At 46.7% G+C, this 22334-nt stretch overlaps 1 protein-coding gene across 2 annotated transcripts in view; it reads right to left on the bottom strand.

Annotated features, from left to right (window-relative positions):
• The window catches only part of RGS9 (regulator of G protein signaling 9), a 67105-nt gene that overhangs the window by 31608 nt on the left and 13163 nt on the right, over nucleotides 1-22334 (bottom strand). For both annotated transcript variants that reach the window (XM_050920652.1, XM_050920653.1), the window contains exons 3-9: nucleotides 9791-9841; nucleotides 9524-9630; nucleotides 8648-8699; nucleotides 7430-7488; nucleotides 6100-6176; nucleotides 3719-3800; nucleotides 2438-2500 (exon numbers count right to left, since the gene is read on the bottom strand). In XM_050920652.1, coding sequence (XP_050776609.1) covers nucleotides 2438-2500; nucleotides 3719-3800; nucleotides 6100-6176; nucleotides 7430-7488; nucleotides 8648-8699; nucleotides 9524-9630; nucleotides 9791-9841 — 491 coding nt within the window. The remainder of the gene's footprint in view (nucleotides 1-2437; nucleotides 2501-3718; nucleotides 3801-6099; nucleotides 6177-7429; nucleotides 7489-8647; nucleotides 8700-9523; nucleotides 9631-9790; nucleotides 9842-22334) is intronic.

A 22334-nucleotide genomic window follows, 5' to 3' on the forward strand; every position in this document is an offset into this window, starting at 1 on the left:
GGAGCAGGCACAGCAGGGGCAATAGGAGTATACTCTTCCCATCACCCTGCCAATATACTCCAGCTTTGAGCCAAGAAAGCTGAGAGGGTGTCAAAGTTCACATGGCCCATTCAGGGCCCAATCAAAGCCCATTGAAATCAATGGAAACTCTCGCATTGACTTCAGTGGGCTTTGCATCAGGCCTTCACTCCTTGGGCTCTCTGCTGAGATGCTAACAAGGGAGTCAACTGTGCTAATGAATTGTTTCTTTTGTTGTGGGGACTTTCGTCCAGTAGGAACTGAACTGAGAACCATTAATTCGTTTCACATAAGCCACTGAATAGCCATCAGATGGTTAATGACGTCTGAAAACATCTGCAAACCTAAAGATCTCTTTCCATGATGCTAGCTATAATATTGTGGGGGACAGTCACCTTATTACTCTTTTCAATCTCTGTTTGGATCCTCCAACTCAACAGCCACTCATGTTTTTATTTCCTTTTAAAAGGACATTTCAGTAGCTCTCACTTAGAGCAAAAAGAGAAAATACTAAAACCTAGCATTTTCCTCTGCGTTTCAGTCGCCATAGCAACAGAACCCACTAGCCCAAAGCAATGATCTGTGTCTGATAGCGGAGATGTTTAAGGGCCTTTATGAAAATGAAAAGTTTACTGGAGATAGGATGAGCTTCGTCAACCATCACCTTTGATCAAAGAGAAATGCTCTGCCTTCGCTCACCAAGCACAGGCCAAAAGTGCTGTCAGCTGAGGCTCTAGGCATGTAAATATGGGACCACCTGAAATCTGTATATACTCGTTCATTAGCCTGTTTGTTTATAAGCCGACCTGCCAAACTAGATAAGTAAAAGTAGCAGAAACTGTATGACCCTTTCATAAGCTAGCCCTACATTTCAGGGGTTGGAAAACTTTGGCTCCTGGCCCATCAGGGTAAGCCGCTGGCAGGTTGGGGCATTTTGTTTACTTGGAGCGCCTTCAGGCATCGAGCCCCTCGGCTCCCTGCGGCTGCGGTTCGCCATTCCCAGCCAATGGGAGCTGCGGGAGGTAGCACGCCCATTGGCTGGGAACGGCAAACTGCAGCCACAGGGAGCTGAGGGGCTCCATGCCTGCAGATGCTCCAGGTAAACAAAACACAATGTATTAGATATTCAATTAAATCAGTCCATAGAGTTTAAAATCAACAAATTTTGATGTAGACCCGTTTATAAGCTGACCCCTGCTCTCTGATGCGTCACCTTTTTACCAAAAATATTCAGCTTAAGAACAAGTATAAACAGTAATTGACTCACAGTCTCCACTGTTCATCTTCAGCAGAGCCATGGGTGAAAGATAAGGACGGTTCTAGCTACCAAGGCATACACTTAGTCCTGTAGACTTTCCAGACTACGGTACCCCTTTCCAGAGTCTGATTTGTCAGGCATATCCCAACTTTCACCTCACTTAAAAACGACTTGCTTACAAAATCAGACATAAAAATACAAAAGTGGCACAGTGCACTGTTACTGAAAACTTGCTGACTTTCTCATTTTTACCATATCATTATAAAATAAATCAACTGAAATATAAATATTGTAGTTACGTTTCAGCATCTAATATACAGAGCTGTATAAACAAGGCATTGTATGATTGTTTAGTTTGTACTGACTTCACTAGTGCTTTACATGTAGCCTGTTGTAAAACTAGGCAAATATGAAGAGGAGCTGATGTACCCCCGCCAGGGGTACACATAGCCCTGCTTGAGAACCAATGCTATATAGACAAGTCTACACCAGGACTATATCATTCACATTCATTTACATTCTCAGATCAATAGCACTACTCTGTTTGATTTAACTAATGTGGCAAGAAACCACTGAAAAACTGATAAGCAAAGTGAAGCTGCTAGATTCTATTCCTAGGGCCAAATTCTGCTCTCTCTCACATCGTACCAGCACAAATCCAGAGTAACTCCACTGCACTCAGCAGAAGTGAAAATCAAATGGGTTTGACTTCACAGTTCTGGTTCTGGCATAGTTCTACAGTTGTTATTTGGCTCGATATGGCCCGTTCAAACTGTTGCCATGCAACACTGGAGATCCATCAGTGCCATTCACACAGAATGAGTAGGTCCACACTGCAGTCAGAGGTGTGACTGCAGCCAGTGAACATATGCCCAAGGTACCTTTGATACAGCTAACCTGAGTATTAATAGCAGTGAAGCTGCAGCAACATGGACTGGACAAGCCAGGTATGCACTTGGGCAACTAGTCTGTGCTGCCATTGTACTTTGAGCAACCTAGATCAAAGCTAGTTCAAATATGTCTACACATACTGCAGAGGTGCAGTCCACACCTCTGATTGCAGCACACAGATACAGCCTTTGAGTGTTATGTAGATCTACCTGCTGTCCATGTCCTTGTACAATCAGTAAGTTTGAAAGCAAGCAGCCTTACCTAGTTTACCTTATTTTCATTGGGATCGGTGACTCGGTCTAGTCCGTAGTTGAGGACATCCTGCATGCCTGGCTGTTACAAATAAGAAACAACAATACATTTGTGTCTGCTTTTCCAAAACCATCTTAAGTCACGTGCAGAAATCTGCTGCTAATGAATAATTCCTCCAATTGGTGGAAAAAGGTAAAACACTGATTGATCTTTCCTGAGATGGCTATAGGGCTTGGCTGGGAGTGCATGGGAATATATATGGGACACCCAACAGACCAAGAGACATCTGTAGAAGGGGTAACCAAGAAGCATCCAAGCAGACGTAACACCAGGAGACAATCCAGGAGAGATTTAACCGGAGAGATCCAGAGACATCTAGCCATTGGAGATCAAGGGGCACGTATATAGGGAAAAACATGCTCAATCCAGCAATAATCTATATAGAGGAGACACACCTTGATATAGGCAATGAGAAGGGACAGGATGGTACCATTGTTATGTCTGCCTTGGGCACAAAGTGATTTTTGAGTAGTTACCTGAGCTCCATCACAGTTAGATAATAGTCACTAATTAGATCTCAGTAGTGAGCTCTTCTGGGGAATATGGAGAAACAGACCAGGAAAAAGTACTTAGTCTAAGTCTAAATTAGAACCAAAAGAACCAAATTCAGCCCTGGTAGAGCCAAAGGGTTTGCATCGGGGATGAACTGGGGCCAAAGTATTTCAATGGTGCAGAGTCTCCCACCAAGCGCTTTATCTGCAAGCAAAGGTCTAATTACCGGCTGACATTTGCCTCAGACTTGACGCATCCCTGTATGTTAACAGCTGGGTTCTCCACTGGCCACTTACTCAGTATACACCAATAAACTGGCTCTTTGATTACGACTGGGATGAGGGAGTATATCTCCTGGGTACATGTCAGAGTCTGACAGCACGCTGGGACCAGCCTGGCTTCACTCAGGAAACACCCTGGTGACATATGCCTCCAAAATAACAGCCCCCTGAGGACGAGGGCAGTTAGGATTCTCTGTTCGCAGCATGGATGATGTGGTGAGTAGTTCCTTACTTCCCCTCTAAGAGCAAGTCTCAGGGGTTTGGGAAGTTAGTAGGCAGAGTGGATTCAAGTTTCTTTTTCACCTCTAAGTGCACCTCTGCATTTCTGGCAGCTGGCCAAGCACAACCTTGGAGCACAACCAAAGCTACCTTCTTAAAGGTGCAGGAAGTTGCTCCTAGCTGAGCTCTCTGGACCCTATACCTCCAATATAGACTTTACAGCTGTGGAGGACGGTATTCTACTTACAGGTGTTCGATGCACTAGCCAATAGGCTTTCTCCTGACAATCCAGCGCATACCTGTCTGCCTTTTTCCGTTCCTTTCCTGTCCTGCAAAGCAAAGAGGAAGTTTTAATCAAATCAGAGGAATATGTGGGTTATTTTTCTCTTTTGATGACATTTTCTTGCATGTTAGCCCCAGTTCCTGCTGATGGGGACAGCACCAAAGGAATTTGTAATGTTTTCCTTTAAACTAGCAAGAGTGAGAACATGATGCTGTTCTGACCTTTCCTCAGCCTCCTACCTACAGGCTCACAAGGTTACATTCAGGTTTGTGTGTGTGCTGCTTCTTCAGGCCACAACTAAACTCTGCCATTTCTTGACTGCACGCCATGCTGTCCTAACTTACAACTGACGATTTGTTGAACTCCACTGATATCAATGCAGGGGACTAGCTTTTCAGTAATCAACCTCTTCCTGAGCTCAGCTGGGATTAGGTGTATTCTCTTCTGTTCGGCCTGACAACAATTTGTTAGAATTCCTCCCTTTTACCTGCACCCAATTCTGCCACCTCGTGTGTGTCTGTTCCCTGTAACATTTCAGGTGCATACAGTGTCTGCTGTTTACCGTGCGGGAGATAACTGTGATGTCTCTGACACCCATTTGATTGGGGAACGGGTGGGTTTGATGGGAACTACTGTCCACGGAAGTAGCATAGTGGACACCATACAGGCCTGGAAGCTAGGTAGTCTTAGGTCTAAACCTCTGACCTGGGGTGCTAGCTCCCAGGGCATTCACTGCATAGCGATGAACAAGTCACTTCCCCTGTCACGGTTTCAGGTGCCCCAGGGGAAATTTCACAGAGATGTTGGGAGGATCAGTGTTGGCTTTAAAAACTACATTTTGCATCTCTTAGGCTATGTTCACACTGCAGTCATGGAGTGTGACTGCCCGAGCTAGCTTCCATCCAGGGCCAGCTCCAGCTTTTTTGCCACCCCAAGCAGAGAAGCCAAAAAAAAAAAAAAAAGCCACAAACGGCGGCACTTCAGCGACAGCTCTACCACGCCGCTTCATTTTTCGGCAGCAATTCAGAGACGGGTCCTTCGCTCCAAGAGGGACCGACGGACCCGCCGCTGAATTGCCACCAAAGACCCGGACGTGCCGTCCCTTTCCATTGGCCGCCCCAAGCACTTGCTTCCTGTGCTGGTGCCTGGAGCTGGCCCCACTTCCATCTAGCTAGCTCGGGTACTGGAGCAGTGATGCCATGATAGCATAGGTTTCAGCCTGCGCTCTCCAAGCCTGCCCGGAACCTGGGTAATTACCAGGGTGACTAGACCGCACTGAAGCCAACACTGCCCCAGAGCTCCACTGCTCCAGCACCCAAACTAGCAATATTAAAGCAAGCTCGGGTATGTCTCCATGAGCTGCAATCACACGCCGGGACTGCAGTGTCGACATCCCCTTAGCCTGAGTCTGATCTGCACCAAATAGTGTTAATTTGCAGCAACAAATGGGAATTGACGGCATGTTTCCAAGTGGCAATCTGATAGATTCTTTTGTAATTTTTGACTTTTGCAATGCGGAAATGCCCAGTGCTGGGGTATCAGGGCAACATATTATATGCAAGGGCCTAGATGCCTAAAGGTTGAGACAGGAATCCAGGGTTAAGCCCCTAAATAAAAGTGATCTGATTCAAAGTTCAAAGGTGCTGAGCACATACAGCAAAGAAGACAGCATCACAGACTTCATGCTGGCTGTTGGCCAGGCCACTCAGATGGTGATTCAAAGAGAACCTTTTACAACTCCAAAGGGCCAAGGGCCTGATTCAGAAATTCCTACTCCCACAAAACTGGTATTGAAGTTGCTGGAAGCTTTGCCTGAGTAAGGTCTTTTGCGCGGCAGGATCAGGCCCCTCATTTTCAACAGAAGTTGTAACAGATGAAAGGGCAAAAACTTACTTTTGCATGTGCAATGAAGCATTTGCAAAGAGGTATTTGCACATGCAAGGAGGGTATATGCACACCCCCACACACGCTCCTTTGCATATGTAAACCACACTGCAACTCCACATTGTGTGTAAGCAAATTTAGTTATGCTTGTGTGCAAGAGCAAATGCAGGTGCAATGGGAGAGTGTGAATTTGTGTAGGCCACTGCCCACTCCCTTGAAAACGTGGGTTAAAATTTCTCAGTTAAGTGTCAAACGAATAGCAGGTAATGTGTGGAGGAATACAGTTCATATGGAAACAGTTTTTACCTTCACATTCCCAAGGGACTGTTAATAAGCTGCTGTAAAATTGTGATTTAATTTTTTAATTGAACTCTATTATTTGATTGTGCATCAAGTCAACACCCCATAGTCCCTCATGCGCCCAAATAAAGAAGCAGGTAACAGAATTTGAGAGAGCTCACCTATACTGCTCTTTGGCCTGCATAATAACAAAATCCCATTTGTAGTTTATTTTTTTATTTAGCAAGTTGTAATGTTCCTGAAATTAAAAAAAATAAAAAACTCCATTAGTACAAAATTATGAACAATTTGACAGACTTGGCAATTTCCTGCAATATGCTTGGAAGACTAAGTTTATGTATTATTGAGGGCCAGGATTGTATGCAACCTCTCTAGAGGAGAGATGTAACAGATGTGAGACTGTGGAGATCAAAAGACTATACTGAAAATGTAGCAGACAAATATGGACTTCTGGGACAATCAGAGTGAAGCGTATTTCCTGGGGAATCCCAAGGAAGAAGTTAATGCGAATTCCCCAGCTCTGGTTATGCAAAAACCAGCCTTCTGAATCTGTGCCCTGAAGAGAGGGCCATTGTCTGCTAATTACCTGCTACAGAAGGCCAAGATCAAAGGCCCGAGTCGTATAAAAAAAAAAAGGCTGTACTGCGCAGACTTGGGTCTCCTTTTGGGTGACGGATGGATGAATTTGTAACCACAGGGAAAACAGCTTTATGTTTTGAAGGACTAAACCCTACCAGAACAAAAGACTGGAATCAGAGCGTGATCTCTGGTAAGCTTTCTAGCATGCATGTATTTTAAATTATTAAAGTATTTTAGTATGTTTTCTCTGTAATGCTTAAATGTGCTTGCTTAGAAGGAAATGGTGACTTATAGCTGCAGGCAATAAACGGCTCATCGCCCTTGGACAGGAAGCAAAACGCAGGCAACGGCCTTTCAGGCAGTCTGGCTGGCTGGGGATATCACAGTGTAGGAAGGGACCTTTGCAGTCTTAAAATCCCCAGTCAAGAGGGAGGGAGATGTGGGTCTCTGCCCGAGAGAGGAGACAGCTGGGAGCCGGAAGACTAAAGTGGTGGACCAAAGAGGGTGAATACAGGTGCGATTGCTCTGAAACTGTCATAACAATACCATTCAGTCCACAGCTTTTGGTTCTCAAGATGCAGAACATGATAAAAACACGCCCTCCTCCCTGAAATAAACAAGGGATAGTCTGGCAATTTGAGCTAGAAAAACTGGGTGGTTCTGAAATGAATTACTACGAACTACATTCGCTCTGAATAGTTCATTCCAACATTTTGGAGAGGGTAACTGCCCTACTAAAATGATAATTTACTTTAAACACTGTCGTACATCTGCAGCTGTTTCACAAAACAGAGGTGCCACTGGGGCTTGATGCAACTGAAGTGGGGAGTGCACTGGCAGGTTGCACCCTTCAATATCGAGAGCAGCTGGCTCGGAGCTGGCAGAGGGACAAACAATAGAACATCTTCCTACCTTTTCATACTCTTCCAAAACCCCTTTCCTCTTAATATTTTTCTTGGCTAGGTAGATTGCTGGGAGAAAAGCAAAAAGGTTCAGTTACTAAGCAAATCAATAAAGCTAGTCCCTGTAATTGGAACGCTGACCCTATGACAAGGAGTGGGCCATTGGCCATCGTGACATCTTTCCCAGACACAAGCTCCAATCTCACAGAAGCCCACTCAAGAAAGATGTCCTCAGGGGCTGCAGTCTGTCATGGATGCTCCACTTGTTGATACAGAAGTACAAGAATGGCTATCCTACCTCACTCTCGAGCTTGATGTGGTTGATTATGCAGTTCTATGCCAACAAATTGTGCCTTCCTTATGGCCTGGGCCAAAGTACATTGGAGGCAATGGAAGGGTTTCAATTTGTCTTCAGTGGGCACTGGATCAAACCCTTAAAAGGTTAGGAATTTTTTTTTTTCCAATTTGGAGGCAATTTTTTTTGTTTTGTTCTAAAGCTTTTAAAATATTTTCTTTTAATATTTAAAACCAAACTGGGTTATTTTCAGAAGGCGAGGCCTTCGGATTCCAGGACAAATACAGAAGGTACAAAAGTATCAGGTAAATAAAAGCTGGTGACCCAGGCATCAGGAGCAACCCTGCAATGAACAAATCAGTGTACATAGGCATCAACTTTCCTTGGCGCCAGTGGGAGCTCACGCCTCCCCGACTCCGCCCCCTCCCTGCCTCTATTGGACCCCTCCCCAAATCCCCGGCCCCGTCTCTTCCCTGAGCGCACCGCATTCCTCCTCCTTCCCCCTCCCTCCCAGCACTTGCTGCACGAAACAGCTGTTTCGTGGTGCAAGCACTGGGAAGGAGGGGGAGAGAAGCAGGACTCGGCGGCGCGCTCAGGGGAGGAAACGGAGGCGGTGAGCTGCGGGGGGGGGGGGGGGGCTGCCGGTGGATGCTCTATACCCACCAATTTTTCCTCGTGGGTGCTCCAGTCCTGGAGCACCCATGGAGTCAGTGCCTATGTCAAGCGTGTACCCTAAAGCCCATGAGCAGCCCTATAATAATAAACCAAGATGCTCAGCCCAGTCTTCATAAGCAGCCCTACTTAGCCAGAATAGCAGGACCTAGAGAAAACACTTCAGAGTATCATCATCATCTACCTGACTATATGGAAGTGTGCTGTACATCCTCACGCTCCATTCAGCTTTCACAGAATAGCTGTAATGTTAAAACTTACCATAGTCGGTATCATCTGCTGCCCACTGCTGGGTGGGCCAGAAATATGGTGTCTGCAGAAAGAAGCCAGAAACAAGACCTCAGTTTTCATGTTGCCACCATCAGCTGCATCTGGCTCTTTAAAATCATTGTATTTGTTGGTATCATATCGGCTACATTGTATTTTTGTATAAACAGGAGGAGGGAGTCACCTGCTTTGCAAATATGCTACAAAAAGCATCTTATCATTCCCCATACTTCTACCATTTAAGGGGGTGAATCAACACACACACAAAATATCCATCTTCTTAGCTCAGCATAAGCAGTTAGGAGGATAAAAGACAAGGCTATTTTTGTTGTTGTTATTATATCAGGCTTAATGGAGTGTCAATTACATATCCACTTCCTCTGCGTTAACAATCAGTTATTGTTAACAAGGTGAGACTTTCAAAACCATGCAAGCTTTCCGAACATCCTAGTGCATGCTTATGTCTTACTTTGCAGTATTCTCCTGGATACTGTCAAGATGTTGGAGCTTGGATTGGGGAACACGAAGGGAACCAGACAACTGGTATTTGAAAACTATATGATAGTTCCCTAATCTCTCATTGTATGTGGAGGCAAGTCCAACCATGAACTATTATCCTAATTGCTCATCACATCCTGTTTCTACAGTGTATTCTATTTGCCCATCATACTGTCTTCTGAAATTGTTCCAATGATTTCATTTGCTAGTGTGTAAGCTGCAAGGAAAATACATTCAGAAGGAACCACTGGCGTTTTGAAGCTACAAGGAAAAGTAATTTCATTAAACAGAAGCACAGAAGCCTCCGTTTCTAAGCCAAGATGTAGCGTACATTATGTCCAGCCAGTGTTCTATGTCTAAGACATAACTTGCCTGAAATCTGTAGAGGCTGCTATCTGTTTTGAGGGTGAGGTTTTTCGGCTCCTGCAGAGGGTAGATGTATCCATACTTGACAATTAGATTCCCCAAGTTTAGTGCCTCTAAAAAAAGAGACGTCAGATATATTGATGATACAAAGAGACGGCAGCAGAATTCAGAAACAACCCACCACCCAGGAGAGAAGAATGTAGGTTGCATCTAACAACGAATTATAGTTTCACGATTCAAAACGACAAAAGCATTAGATGGTTACGCTCCTACCTTCCTCAGCGATTTTCAGATGCTGGATAATCCACTGCAGTATATCACCACCTGCAAGGCAAAGAAAATATCAGACACTATAAATCGGAAGTGGTGTGTAGCCCACAGAGTCCTACACTACAGTCATCATCTCCAGTATGGAGATGGAGGCTGTGAAGACTGTAGGTCCTAGTACGCCAAGACCTATCTTAAGCCAGGCAACTGCACTGCATTCCCATTTATTCAAAGCAGGTGTGACCCACAGGCTTCTGGCTAATTGCCAGTCCAGCTCTTGGTTGGGTGGTAAATGTACAGTCAAATCCATGCAGTAAAAAGGGATCCTGCAGACTACAGCAGGCCATTCTGTTATCACACTGTCCCTTGATGATGGTACTTGATCTGATGTTTTCCCCTTGTCAAACAGATCTCACCCACTGGTCTTCTCAGCATTTCCTGTGTCACCCAACTAACTTGGAAGGACTTCACAGCTAACGGGAGAGCAGAGCACGCTCTGAAATGATGTGAGCATAGCGCCACTGGAAAGTAAATTTACCATGCTTGGGGCAGTGGGGGAGACTAGTGAAGATGAGCCCAACGACTGTATCTCCTCTGCCCTACGCTCCTACAGCCTCCACAGAGATGGAAACCCAGAAAGCCACCCAAGAGGGGCGGCTGCAAGTCAGGGGCACCAGAACAGAGGGGCCAGAGGGCCATGATCCCCCACTTTTAAACATCCCTAAGGTGAGGTCTTAGGGAGAAAAGGCTGTGCAGGAACCAGGTCTCAGGGGAAGGGGCAGGGCAGGGGGAAGGGGCAGAAAGTGTTGGGGCCACAGTTCAGGTGCTGATGCACCCCCACACACACTGTTAGGAAGCTTCTGCCACCCCTGCTGCAAGTGGGATAAGAGTCACCCCTCTGAAGAGGGATGACGCCAGGCCTAAGCACTATTTAAGCCCTCAAAGTAGAGATTTAGTGGGACTTCAGCGATCCATAGGCCTCTTGTGCTGGTTCTCTGAATAGGAGTGAATTTCACCCAAGGGAGAGCATGCCACAGAGGCAAAATACCCACATCCTTCTGTAGGTCTAACCTTTTCTGCTCATGTATGCAGAGAGGAACCTGAGGCCCCTAATCTCCCTGTGGTGTAATTGCTCCACGTGTACATGACCGATAATAATATACACCTGTTTCCATCATTCATGGAGTAGTGAAATTCACCTTGATGTGGAAAGCCAACAAAAGGCAAGCCCATAAAGTCCCACTTAAACCCTAAATGGTGCATTATGATAGGGTGTACCAGGCCTCCTCTAGCTCTGTTGAAGGCATTGCCACCGTGACACACCTGCCCAATGGAAGAACGTCACTTGGGAAAGAGGGGCAGTGCGTTTAGTCCTCCAAGCACTGCCTAGAGATGCCACACGGGCTCTAGTACCTGCAGAATCAACAAGATTTGATTCCCTCCCCAGTGGCTAGATGGGAGAGACAGAGGCAGCAGCCAATCAGGATCCATCAGGTGAGATAAGAAGGCTTGCCTGCTTCTTCACAGGGTGGGTGTGGGTTGAATTTGGGGCAGAAGAGTTGCTCTCTGGTTCTAACAAAGCTCCCAGGCCTGGGTCAGGGCCTGGCAATCCAACTGCACCTTCAGCTGAAGTGTGCAATGAACTGTTTATTTTTTGTTGTGGAGTTGAATTGCCTGGGTGGTCATTTTCAGTTGAGTTTCAATTCACTGCTAGAGTAGCATGGGGCTTGCTGTTTGGGGAGGCCTTGCACAGGCCACGTTTGGGCTCAAGTGGGACTGGACAGAGGAGATGAATTTCAGCCTAACGTCTGCGAAGTGCTTTGAGATCCAGAGACAGAAGCACAATGGAAGGGCAAAGTATTACCACTACTTAGATTGTAAGGGGCAGGGGCTGGGGCTGTCTCTTTTGGCGTCCTGTCCATGACTAGAGCTCCTAGGTGCTATGGCAACACAAATAACAAATCAGAGTAATTGCCCATTAGGTGAGGCACTCAGCCAGTCCCTGCACAGGGTATTTTTAACCATCTTTCAGCTGCTGCTATTGTGCCTTTAGATATCTCCAAAAGCCTCCATTTTAAAATTCATATTTCTGCTGGTTTTTAATGAATATCTTTCTGCAATAACCAAACAAAATCGTTTACAAAGACGAACAATTTTTAGCATTGCTAGTGAGACTCCACATTAAAACTCAACATAATTGGAAATGTGAAGTGGATGTGTTCTTTGTAAAGGTGAACTCATAGAGAACATTTTACTGCGAGCATGAAAAGGAAGGGAATGCTCATCCGGAATCACACAACTCAATTAGAATCCTTACTCGCAAATTAAATTGAAGCATAAAGAAACAATTCAGGTTTCAAAGGCTGGAAACGTATAACTCAGTGATATAAAAAGCATTCATGAATCCAAGTTGAAAGGGGATTTATCGTTTGAATAGAAATACATTCAGTAGGCAGGGAGGTAGAAGGCTTGGGGAACTGGTAATGGGGAACAGAGTAGAGCTGGTTAAAAAATGTCTTTCTACAGGAAGTTTTGGGGAACAAAAATCTGTTTTGCAAAATTTTCCATGAGAATTTTTTATTTTCAAATACAGAACTTTTTAACTGAAAATGGTTCTAAAATAATAAAAATGTTTTCAGTTTTTTAAAACCATTTTTGTTTAAAAAAATGGTTTTTTTATTTAAATGTTTGTTTTAAAAATCAAAAGCCAGAAGTTTTTCCCGAAAACTGAACCAAAAAATGAAAATGTTAAAAACTGTAAGATTTTAGTTATCAAAATATTTTCAGTTTCCATTTTTTTTTACACAAAATTTAAAAAAAAAACTGAAAAATTTCAGCCAAAATTTAAATTTAAATTTTTCACTTTGGTCAAAAAGCTATTTTTGTCAACAATATATTTTGATCAAAAACTATCAACCAGGAGTAATACAGAGCCTCTCATTTTTAGGTCGTCATAGGTTCAAATCTAAGAATTGTTACCATCTGCTGGCTATGTGACATGAGTTTTGTGGGCCTCTGTCCAGACATCTCCGGCACAAAAAACGCCATCTGAACTGACACTAAATAGCCAATCCTATGCAAAGCCAAGTATGGAATGGGTCATGGAAACGGAACTACCCTCCCATAGCTTCAGATGACAATATCAGCACCACTTCTCTCTTATCATGATGGTCAGGGAGCGGTAGTGATGGACTTTGAAGGGGACCCAGTTCAGTCATCCTCGGCCAGAAGGCTGGTAGCTGTAACAGGGACCGCAAAGGTGTGGGGTATTAAGGAAAGAAATGGGGGGGGGAGGGATCTTCAGGGCTCCAATATTTCCAAGAAGAATCCCTACTCTCTAGAAGAAAATGTGTCCAAAAGAGCTGTTCTTTGGAAACTATGGTTTCCCTGTTAAGGAAGCTGATGATGAAGTGGTTGTAGGGGCATGCGATGGGTCACGGTGGCTGTGTTAGGTATTTTGGTTTTAAACCCTCATCCCTGCACGGAGGGGCCACATGAGGTCTGGGAATCATTTAAACCCCAGTGATCTGGCTTACATGGGAGGTAAGCGATGCATAGGTCTTGTGTGCATTTTCCACACAGGGGTGCATTTCTCCCCTGGGAATTCCCTGGAGTATGCAATACATGTGCTTTCCCGTCACCTGCTCTCACAGAATGGGCCAAGGTATGGCCAAACGATGTCACTGGGAGGCAGGAGTAGGCCTGCAGCCCTAGAAAGCATATCTGGGATAAAAAGGGTTCAATGAGGGAAGAAAGACAACCTTCACTCGACAACATCCTGTCTTAAAAGATACACCAAAATGCACAGAACACCAGTTCTGCTGTTGCTGCTTTAGAAGGCCACCTCTGTTAAATAACTGATCTTTGCTAGCCCCTTGAGTCGTTTCACTGGTTACCTGCTTTTGCAAATAATACCAAGTGCTTTCTCTTTCAAAATTCCCTTTGAAATAAATTCTGTCATTGAATTCAATGGGTGTTAGAACCTAGCTTCTCTGTCAAGAGTGGTCCATAAGACATACCAGAGAGAAGCCAAGTTCCATGTACTGAAATGTACTTCAGCTTTCAAAGGTCTCTCAAGGTGATGTGGCCTGTTTCCATCAGCCATACACAAAGTCAGCATCAGCCGCCACTAGCCCTTTCATTATCTTCTGAGGAGCAAACAAAACTCTGAAGCTCTTGCCATTTAAACAAGGCCAGACTAAAGCGCATTCGGTCCCTGATCAATTACTAGCCTCTCTCTTCAAATGTCACCTACAGTTGTGGATTGAAATGTTGACCTTTCCTGACATTACACTGATTACTTAGCCCTGTACTAGGAGCCTGGAGCTTTTATCCCACTGACTGCTTCCTTAAATAGATCAAATTAAAAGATTATTCTGTCACTCATACCTAGAGAGCTCTGTTTGTAAGGGCTCTCCCTAAAAGAAGCAAATTAAACATGGGTGACTATCTGCCTCTTGCAAAGAAATTCTGAAACTTTTTAGGGATTTGGCATGCACCTATGTAGTTTTCTGAACATGAACAGCCAAGTTCTCTGCATTGCCTGCCGTGGAGTTGTGCCCATTTATACCACGCACTCTAATAATAGTGCTATTGGAAGATGTAGGGCTATATCTCTCTTCATTGACTTTGTGTTACACCTGTTTAAGGAAACAGAGGGTCTGCTCCATAGTGTGTAGAAGGCATAGTCTAGGAATAAGATTGATGGCCAGGACCTCCCAAGTTCTGCCAGCTATTCCCTGCCCTGACACCAATTCCCATTGTGCCCTTGAGCAAGTACTTAACCTATCTACCTCAGTTTCCCCATTTAGAAAATGGAGAACGCAATATTCCCCTACAGCTCTTCAGGGCCAAATCCTCCTCTCAGTTACCCCTGTGCAGCCCCAGGGCATCACTGGAGAGGAGGATTTGGCCAAGAGAACTGCAGGACATTCTGCAGTCCTGGCTTCCCAAGGGCCAGGGCCGGCTCCAGGCACCAGCCGAGCAAGCTCATGCTTGGGGCGGCAGATTCTACGGGGCGGCATTCCGCCCAATCCTAGGATGGCACGGCAGGTTTTTGGGTTTTTTCTGGTTCCCCGATCTGGCTGCCCTGTAGGGGGCAGAGGAGGGGAGCGCCCTGCAGCAAACTCGGCAGGGCAGCCCAAGTCCTTCCCTCCCAGCCGACTGGAGCGGCACAGAGCCCTCCTGGCAGGCGGTGCAGTGGTTGGGGCCGCGGGGCGAGCGCCCTGCTGAAGCCCTGGCTGCCCCCCTTCTTTCCCTCCCATTAGACCGGGCACGCACTCTGCAGCACAGGGAGTCCCCCCCTGCACCCTGGCTCCGGCCACCCTGTAGGGTTTTGTTTTGTTTTTTCCCCTGCTTTGCCAGCCACACCATTTCCCACTCTCTGGCCCCGCTTTGCCGCTCCGGCCACGCCGCAGGTTTTTGGTTTTTTCCCCTCTGCTTTGCCGCTCCAGCCGCCCGCCCCCCTTTGGTACAAGGTGTGCAAAGCAGTGAGTATTTATAGTGTAATATTCTTCTGATGGTTTCTAGGAGAGGGAAGTAAAGGTGTTGACAATGTATTTCCAGCGCCGTGTGAAAGAAGCTGGCACACACAAAAGGAGAGTGTGTTCGTAGCTGACAGTAATGACAAACTTGGCACATCAAAGCACAGCTACCTATCTGTTTCTTCTTCAACCTATTCAAATGAGGAAACGCTGTAATTTAGAGGCACAGAAGTGGGTTGAATATTTTGCTTCTCTCCAGTGAATTCAAGAAAAATGATTATTACCAGAAAATGCTCAAAGGGGAGATTAATTGGTTGCTATTCATTTCTAAAGCTCCATATTACAGTCTGGTATCACTCTGCCCATTTTAATTCTTTCTGGAAATGTATATCCAGATGTGATGGGGCACACACTCATCACCTGTTAGACGTGGAGTTACGAGCCAGTGAGCGCACCTATGACTGACTGATGGCCTCCTGTCCAGTGGGGGTGGAAGTAGAAAAGGATCATTAGATACCTGGGTTTCACAAGGAACTAGGGTGATCAGACAGCAGGTGTGAAAAATCAGGTTGGGGGTGGGGGATAATAGGCACCTATATAAGAAACAGACCCAAAAATCAGGACTGTCCCTATAAAATCAGGACATCTGGTCCCCCTACAAGGAACTGGAGGGACTCAGTAGAGGGGAGACTGCAGAGGAGACAGGATTCTCCTTTGGAGAGAAACCCCCAGAGTGCGTCAGGCTCCTGTCAGAAGGAAGCCCGGAGGCAGGGTCAGTAAAAGCACTTCAGTGGAAGCTGAGAGGGGGAAGGATGGTTCTTCCAGCAGAGAAAGGAGGAGCTTGGAGGACATGGGGAGAATCCAGAGGCCTGGGAACCAATGGGAGGCTGGGTTAGGCACAAGCTGCCAGAAAGCAACTCGAGGGAGGTCAGAGGAAGGAAGTGGCAGGCAAATAGCAGCAAGTCTGAAGAAGCCAACCTGCCTGCTCAATACAGGGTTCCTGAGTCAGAACCCGGAGTGGGGAGTGGGCCTGGGTTCCTCAACCAGTTCCTCAAGAAGGATCATGCAAGCCCACTGGAAGCAATACTGAGCTTGGTGTGAGGCTGACGACTGACCCCAAAGGATGGGATGGAGGCTCCTTTGTATTGGGATGTCTTGTGAACTTTCAGTTGGACCTTCTTGTTACCCTGGAAGGGGACTGAACTTAGTGACTTGACCGGAGAGCTGACCCACAGAAGACCCAGCAAGAGACAGACGGCCTGCAGAAGATGCCAGGGACAAGGACCCCTTGCAGCACTATACCCTGACACAAGGGGACGCTCCAGGTGGCGAGTACACTACCTTACGCCATAGCGACTGAAGAGCTCTCCAAAAGTAGGTACGTGACGGGATGGAGAAGGGAGCAGCTCTTCAGTTCTGACACAGTACAACTTGTCAAGGCCATATGGGCAGTCATTTGTTCTTAACTAGTAATGACCTTCCTATCTGCTGCTTTAAGGGCTGGGGTGAAATCCTGTGCCCATTTAAGTCAATGGGAGTTTTGCCATTGACTCAGTGGAGCCAGGACTTCAGCCCAGATTTCCAAAGATGGGTGCATGAAACAAACAGGCCTATATTTGCACACACTTCTCGTAAGTGGGCAAAATGTCTGATGTGCATGCAGAAATAACGTATTTGTACAGGCACATGGCCCATTTTAGGCTCCTATCTGGCACATACTGCCTTGTCTATCCTAGAGGTTTAGAGCATTAGTTAGAATGTATTAGTAATACACTTTAAAACCAGCATGGCTAAGGAGTTTCTGCCCAGCCTACTCAGAGTTAAGCCCTGCTCCGAGGGGTTAATTGTATATTAAATGCTCATTTGCGCTGCACTTGTTTGATAGAATTCTCAGCACCCTTTACACCTACAGATCCAGCCTTTAACAAAGGAACAATATTCCTCCCCAGTGGTGGTAAATGGAGATTTTATCCCTAACAAACAATGGCCTCATGCTGGATGATGAATAATTGTGTAAACGAAAGCTAACCCAGAATTTTAAACAGCCTGTCTAAAAGCTCCTTCCCCTCTAAATTGACCAGCCTGTAGTCTCCTCTCTCATCTGATAGAATCATTTCACTAGTTCTCCAATCATCCATAAAGTCTCCTGGTGGACAAAACCTGACTTTCCGAGGTAAACAACAAGGAGATTTTTTATTATTAACAAAACTCTCTCTGTATGCATCCCAGAGTGATAAAATAAAAGGGGGTGGCGGAGGGGCGAAGGACACAAGCCCATTTTTTTTTCTTTTTTGCCTGAAACCACCAGCATACAGGACAGGGGCATAGCCATGGGTGGGCCTGGATGGGCCATGGCCCACCCACTTACTATCCAGGCCCACCAAAATTGCACTCAGACCATCTGTCCGGTGCGAGCGCCAGGCTGGTGGGTGGAGTGGGGCAAGCCCCAGTGCCCAGACCCTGCTCCCTGCACCCAGATCCTGCTCCCTGGTGGGAGTGCCGGGCGGGCGGAACAGGAAAAGCCCTACCGCCCGGACCCGCTCCCCAATGGGAGCACCAGGTAGGCGGGCAGAGAGAGGCAAGCCGCCGCGCCCCAACCCCATTTCCATGGCAGAGACGCACTGGGACTGCAATCAGAAGGGGTGGGAGGGACCCCCACTTGTCCTGGCCCAGGCCTCACAAAACCATAATTGTCATAACCTAGTCCCAGATTTGGACCTTAGCGTCCAAAATATGGGGGTTAGCATGAAAACCTCCAAGCTTAGTTACCAGTTTGGACCTGGTAAAGCTGCCACCACCCAAAAAATTAGAGTGTTTTGGGGCACTCTGGTCTCCCCAAAATCTTCCCTGAGGACCCCAAGACCCAAATTCCTTGAGTCTCACAACAAAGGGGAATAAACCATTTCCCTTTCCTTCTCCCTTCCAGGTGTTCCCTCCCTGGGTTCCTGGAGAGATAAACAGAAGCAAAATCCGTGAATCTAAACAGAGGGATTCCCCCCTCCCCGTTTCCAGCCCTGGAAAACAGAAGTACCGAGAGCTAATCTCTCTTCCCCCCTCACCCAGAGGGAATGCAAAGTCAGGCTAGTAAATCTAACACACACAGATTTCCCCATGACTTCTTCCTCCCACCAATTCCCTGGTGAGCACAGACTCAATTCCCTGGAGTTCCCCACTAAAGAAAAACTCCAACAGGTTTTAAAAAGAAAGCTTTATGTAAAAAGAAAGAAAAATACATAAAAATGGTCTCTCTGTATTAAGGTGACAAATACAGGGTCAATTGCTTAAAAGGAATATGAATAAACAGCCTTATTCAAAAAGAATACAATTCAAAACACTCCAGCAACTATACCATGTAAATATAAAAGACAACAATAGAAACCTTACTGCCTTACTATATTTGTACTTACAACTTGGAAACAGAAGATTAGAAAGCAAGAGACAGAAATCCTCCCATAGCCGAGAGAGAGACAGGCACAAGACAAAAAACTCAGACACAAACTTCCCTCCACCCAGACCTGAAAAAGTCTGGTTTCCTGATTGGTCCTCTGGTCAGGTGCTTCAGGTTACCTCTTTCCAGGTGTAAGAGACATTAACCCTTAGCTATCTGTTTATGACACGCCCCCCAAATTGCAGACAGTGGGGAAGCTCACTGGCAGCGATTTCCTCCTAGAACTTTAAAATAACCAGATTAATACAACACATGCACCTTTACATATACCACTAAGTATATAACTAACAGACTTCTACATTTTAAGAACACTTTTTAACTACTGGATTCTGGGAAACTCTGACGGGAGAGTGCATCAGCTACTTTGTTAGAAGCTCCTGAGATGTGCTGAATTTCAAAATCAAAATCTTGGAGAGCTAAACTCCAACGAAGAAGTTTCTTGTTGTTCCCCTTGGCAGTATGAAGCCACTTTAGCGCAGCATGGTCAGTTTGTAGCTGGAACCGCCGTCCCCAAACATATGGGCGTAGCTTTCCAGAGGGTACACAATGGCATAGCATTCCTTTTCACTGACTGATCAGTGACTTTCCCTCTCAGACAGTTTCTTGCTGAGAAACACGACAGGATGGAAGTTGTGATCCGTTGCTTCCTGCATGAGAACTGCTCCTATACCACGGTCAGATGCATCCGTGGTTACTAGGAATGGCTTGTCAAAGTCTGGGGCCCTGAGCACAGGGTCAGACATGAGCGTTGCCTTAAGTTGGGTAAAGGCCTTTTGACAATCATCAGTCCACTTAACTGCATTTGGCTGGGTCTTTTTGGTCAGGTCGGTCAGTGGGGCAGCGATTTGGCTGTAGTGTGGTACAAATCGCCTGTAGTATCCGGCCAAGCCTAAGAAGGATTGGACCTGCTTCTTGGACCTTGGGACAGGCCACTTTTGGATAGCATCTACCTTGGCCTGTAGGGGGTTTATGGTTCCTCGACCCACCTGGTGCCCCAGGTAAGTCACTCTGTTTTGGCCTATTTGACACTTTTTGGCCTTAACAGTTAGTCCGGCCTGCCTGATGCGCTCAAAGACCTTTTCCAGGTGTAGTAGGTGTTCGGGCCAGGAGTCTGAAAAAATGGCCACATCATCGAGGTAGGCAACTGCATATTCTCCCAGTCCTGCTAGTAGACCATCTACCAGCCTTTGGAAGGTGGCGGGTGCATTTTGCAGCCCAAAAGGAAGGACATTAAATTCATACACCCCCACATGGGTGACGAATGCTGACCTCTCCTTGGCAGGTTCATCTAGCGGTACTTGCCAGTACCCCTTGGTTAAGTCTATTGTAGAGATGAACTGGGCATGTCCCAACTTCTCCAATAGCTCATCGGTGCATGGCATTGGATAGTTGTCCGGACGAGTTACCGCATTTAGCTTACGGTAGTCCACGCAAAAGCGTATTTCCCCATCTGGTTTGGGTACCAGAACCACTGGAGATGCCCATGCACTGGTAGATGAGCGGATTATACCCATCTGTAGCATGTTCTGGATCTCCCGTTCTATAGCAGCTTGGGCGTGAGGAGACACCCAGTAGGGTGGGGTTCTGATTGGGTGAGCATTACCTGTGTCAATGGAGTGGTATGCCTGTTCAGTCCGTCCCGGGGTGGCTGAGAACAATGGGGCGAAGCTAGTGCACAGCTGCTTGATTTGTCGCCGCTGCAGACGTTCCAGGGTGGTTGAGAGGTTCACTTCTTCCACGCCACCGTGTTTTTTCCTGTCTTAGTAGACACTGTCAGGCCACTCAGCATCATCTCCCTGGACTGTAAACTGACAAACCTGTAAGTCTCTGGAATAGAAAGGCTTGAGAGAATTAACATGGTACACTCTGGGCTTTAGTGAGGAATTGGGAAATGCTATGAGGTAGTTCACAGTTCCCAGGCGCTCTTGGACCGTGAATGGCCCTTCCCATGATGCTTCCATCTTATGGGCCTGTTGCGCCTTCAAGACCATAACCTGGTCTCCTACCTTGAAGGAACGTTCTCTGGCATGTCTGTCATACCAGGCCTTTTGCTCTTCCTGAGCATCCTTTAGGTTCTCTTTAGCAAGGGCTAAGGAGTGTCGGAGGGTGCTTTGTAGGTTGCTTACAAAGTCCAGAATGTTAGTTCCTGGAGAAGGCGTAAACCCCTCCCATTGCTGCTTCACCAACTGTAATGGCCCCTTAACCTCGTGACCATACACAAGTTCAAACGGTGAAAACCCTAAACTGTGATGTAGTACAGCCCTGTAGGCAAACAGCAACTGCTGCAACACTAGGTCCCAATTATTGGAGTGTTCGTTGATGAATTTACGTATCATGGCCCCCAAAGTTCCATTAACCCTTTCCACCAGGCCATTGGTTTGATGGTGGTACGGGGTGGCAACCAAGTGGTTCACCCCATGCGTTTCCCACAGTTTTTGCATGGCCCCTGCCAGGAAATTAGATCCTGAATCAGTAAGGATGTCGGAGGGCCAACCTACCCTGGCAAAAATGTCTGTTAGGGCCTGGCACACAGTGTTAGCCCTGGTGTTGCCTAGAGCTACTGCTTCCGGCCATCGGGTAGCAAAGCCCACGAAAGTCAGTACGTACTGCTTTCCTCTGGGTGTCTTTTTTGGGAAAGGACCCAGAATATCCACAGCTACTCACTGAAATGGGACCTCAATTATGGGGAGTGGCTGGAGAGGGGCCTTGACCTGGTCTTGAGGCTTTCCCACTCTTTGGCATACCTCACAAGACTGGACATACTTGGCAACGTCCTTGCCCATCCCCTCCCAGTGGAAAGACTTCCCCAACCGGTCCTTGGTTCTGTTCACCCCAGCATGGCCACTGGGATGATCATGGGCTAAGCTTAAGAGCTTTCCCCGGTACTTAGTTGGAACCACCAACTGTTTTTGCGGCTGCCATTCTTCCCGGTGTCCACCAGAAAGAATCTCCTTGTATAAAAGTCCTTGGTGTATAACAAACCGGGATCGATTAGAAGAGCTGAGAGGCGGTGGGGTGCTCTGTGTCGCCGCCCAAGCTTTCTGAAGGCTGTCATCTGCTTCCTGCTCAGTCTGGAACTGTTCCCTTGAGGCTGGGGTCACCAGTTCTTCCTCAGACTGTGGACTTGGTCTTGGTCCCTCTGGAAGCGATGTAGGTGATGGGGTTGTTTCTGTTGCTGGTGAACCACTCTCTGCTGGTGCACCTGAGGGTATTTCAGGCTCTGGCTGAGCCTTTTGGGTATGGCTGTCTGTTGTTTCTGCCAGTTTTGGCTCGCTGGCGCCCTCTGGCATTGAGTTTGAAGATGTGGTTGCAATTGCTGGTGCTGGTTGCTGTTCCAGTTCCGGGCCTGGGACTGGAGGCGCTGTGGCTGTTTCAGTGGTTGGCATGGAATCCGGGTCCACTACCTCTGTCTGGGTCTCTGGTAACAGACGGGGCGTCTGTGGACGGCTCAGGAACAGGAATGGGTCTGGAAGCTTGTCTGGTTTGGCTGCGTGTAACCATTCCCACTCTCTTGGCCCGCTTCACCTGGTTGGCCAAGTCTTCCCCCAATAGCATGGGGACGGGATAATTGTCAGACTGCAAAAGTCCACATTCCTGACCAGCCTTTGTACTGGACAGG

Source organism: Gopherus flavomarginatus, chromosome 12 (assembly GCF_025201925.1).
Source record: "Gopherus flavomarginatus isolate rGopFla2 chromosome 12, rGopFla2.mat.asm, whole genome shotgun sequence".
Classification (NCBI taxonomy): Eukaryota; Metazoa; Chordata; order Testudines; family Testudinidae; genus Gopherus; species Gopherus flavomarginatus.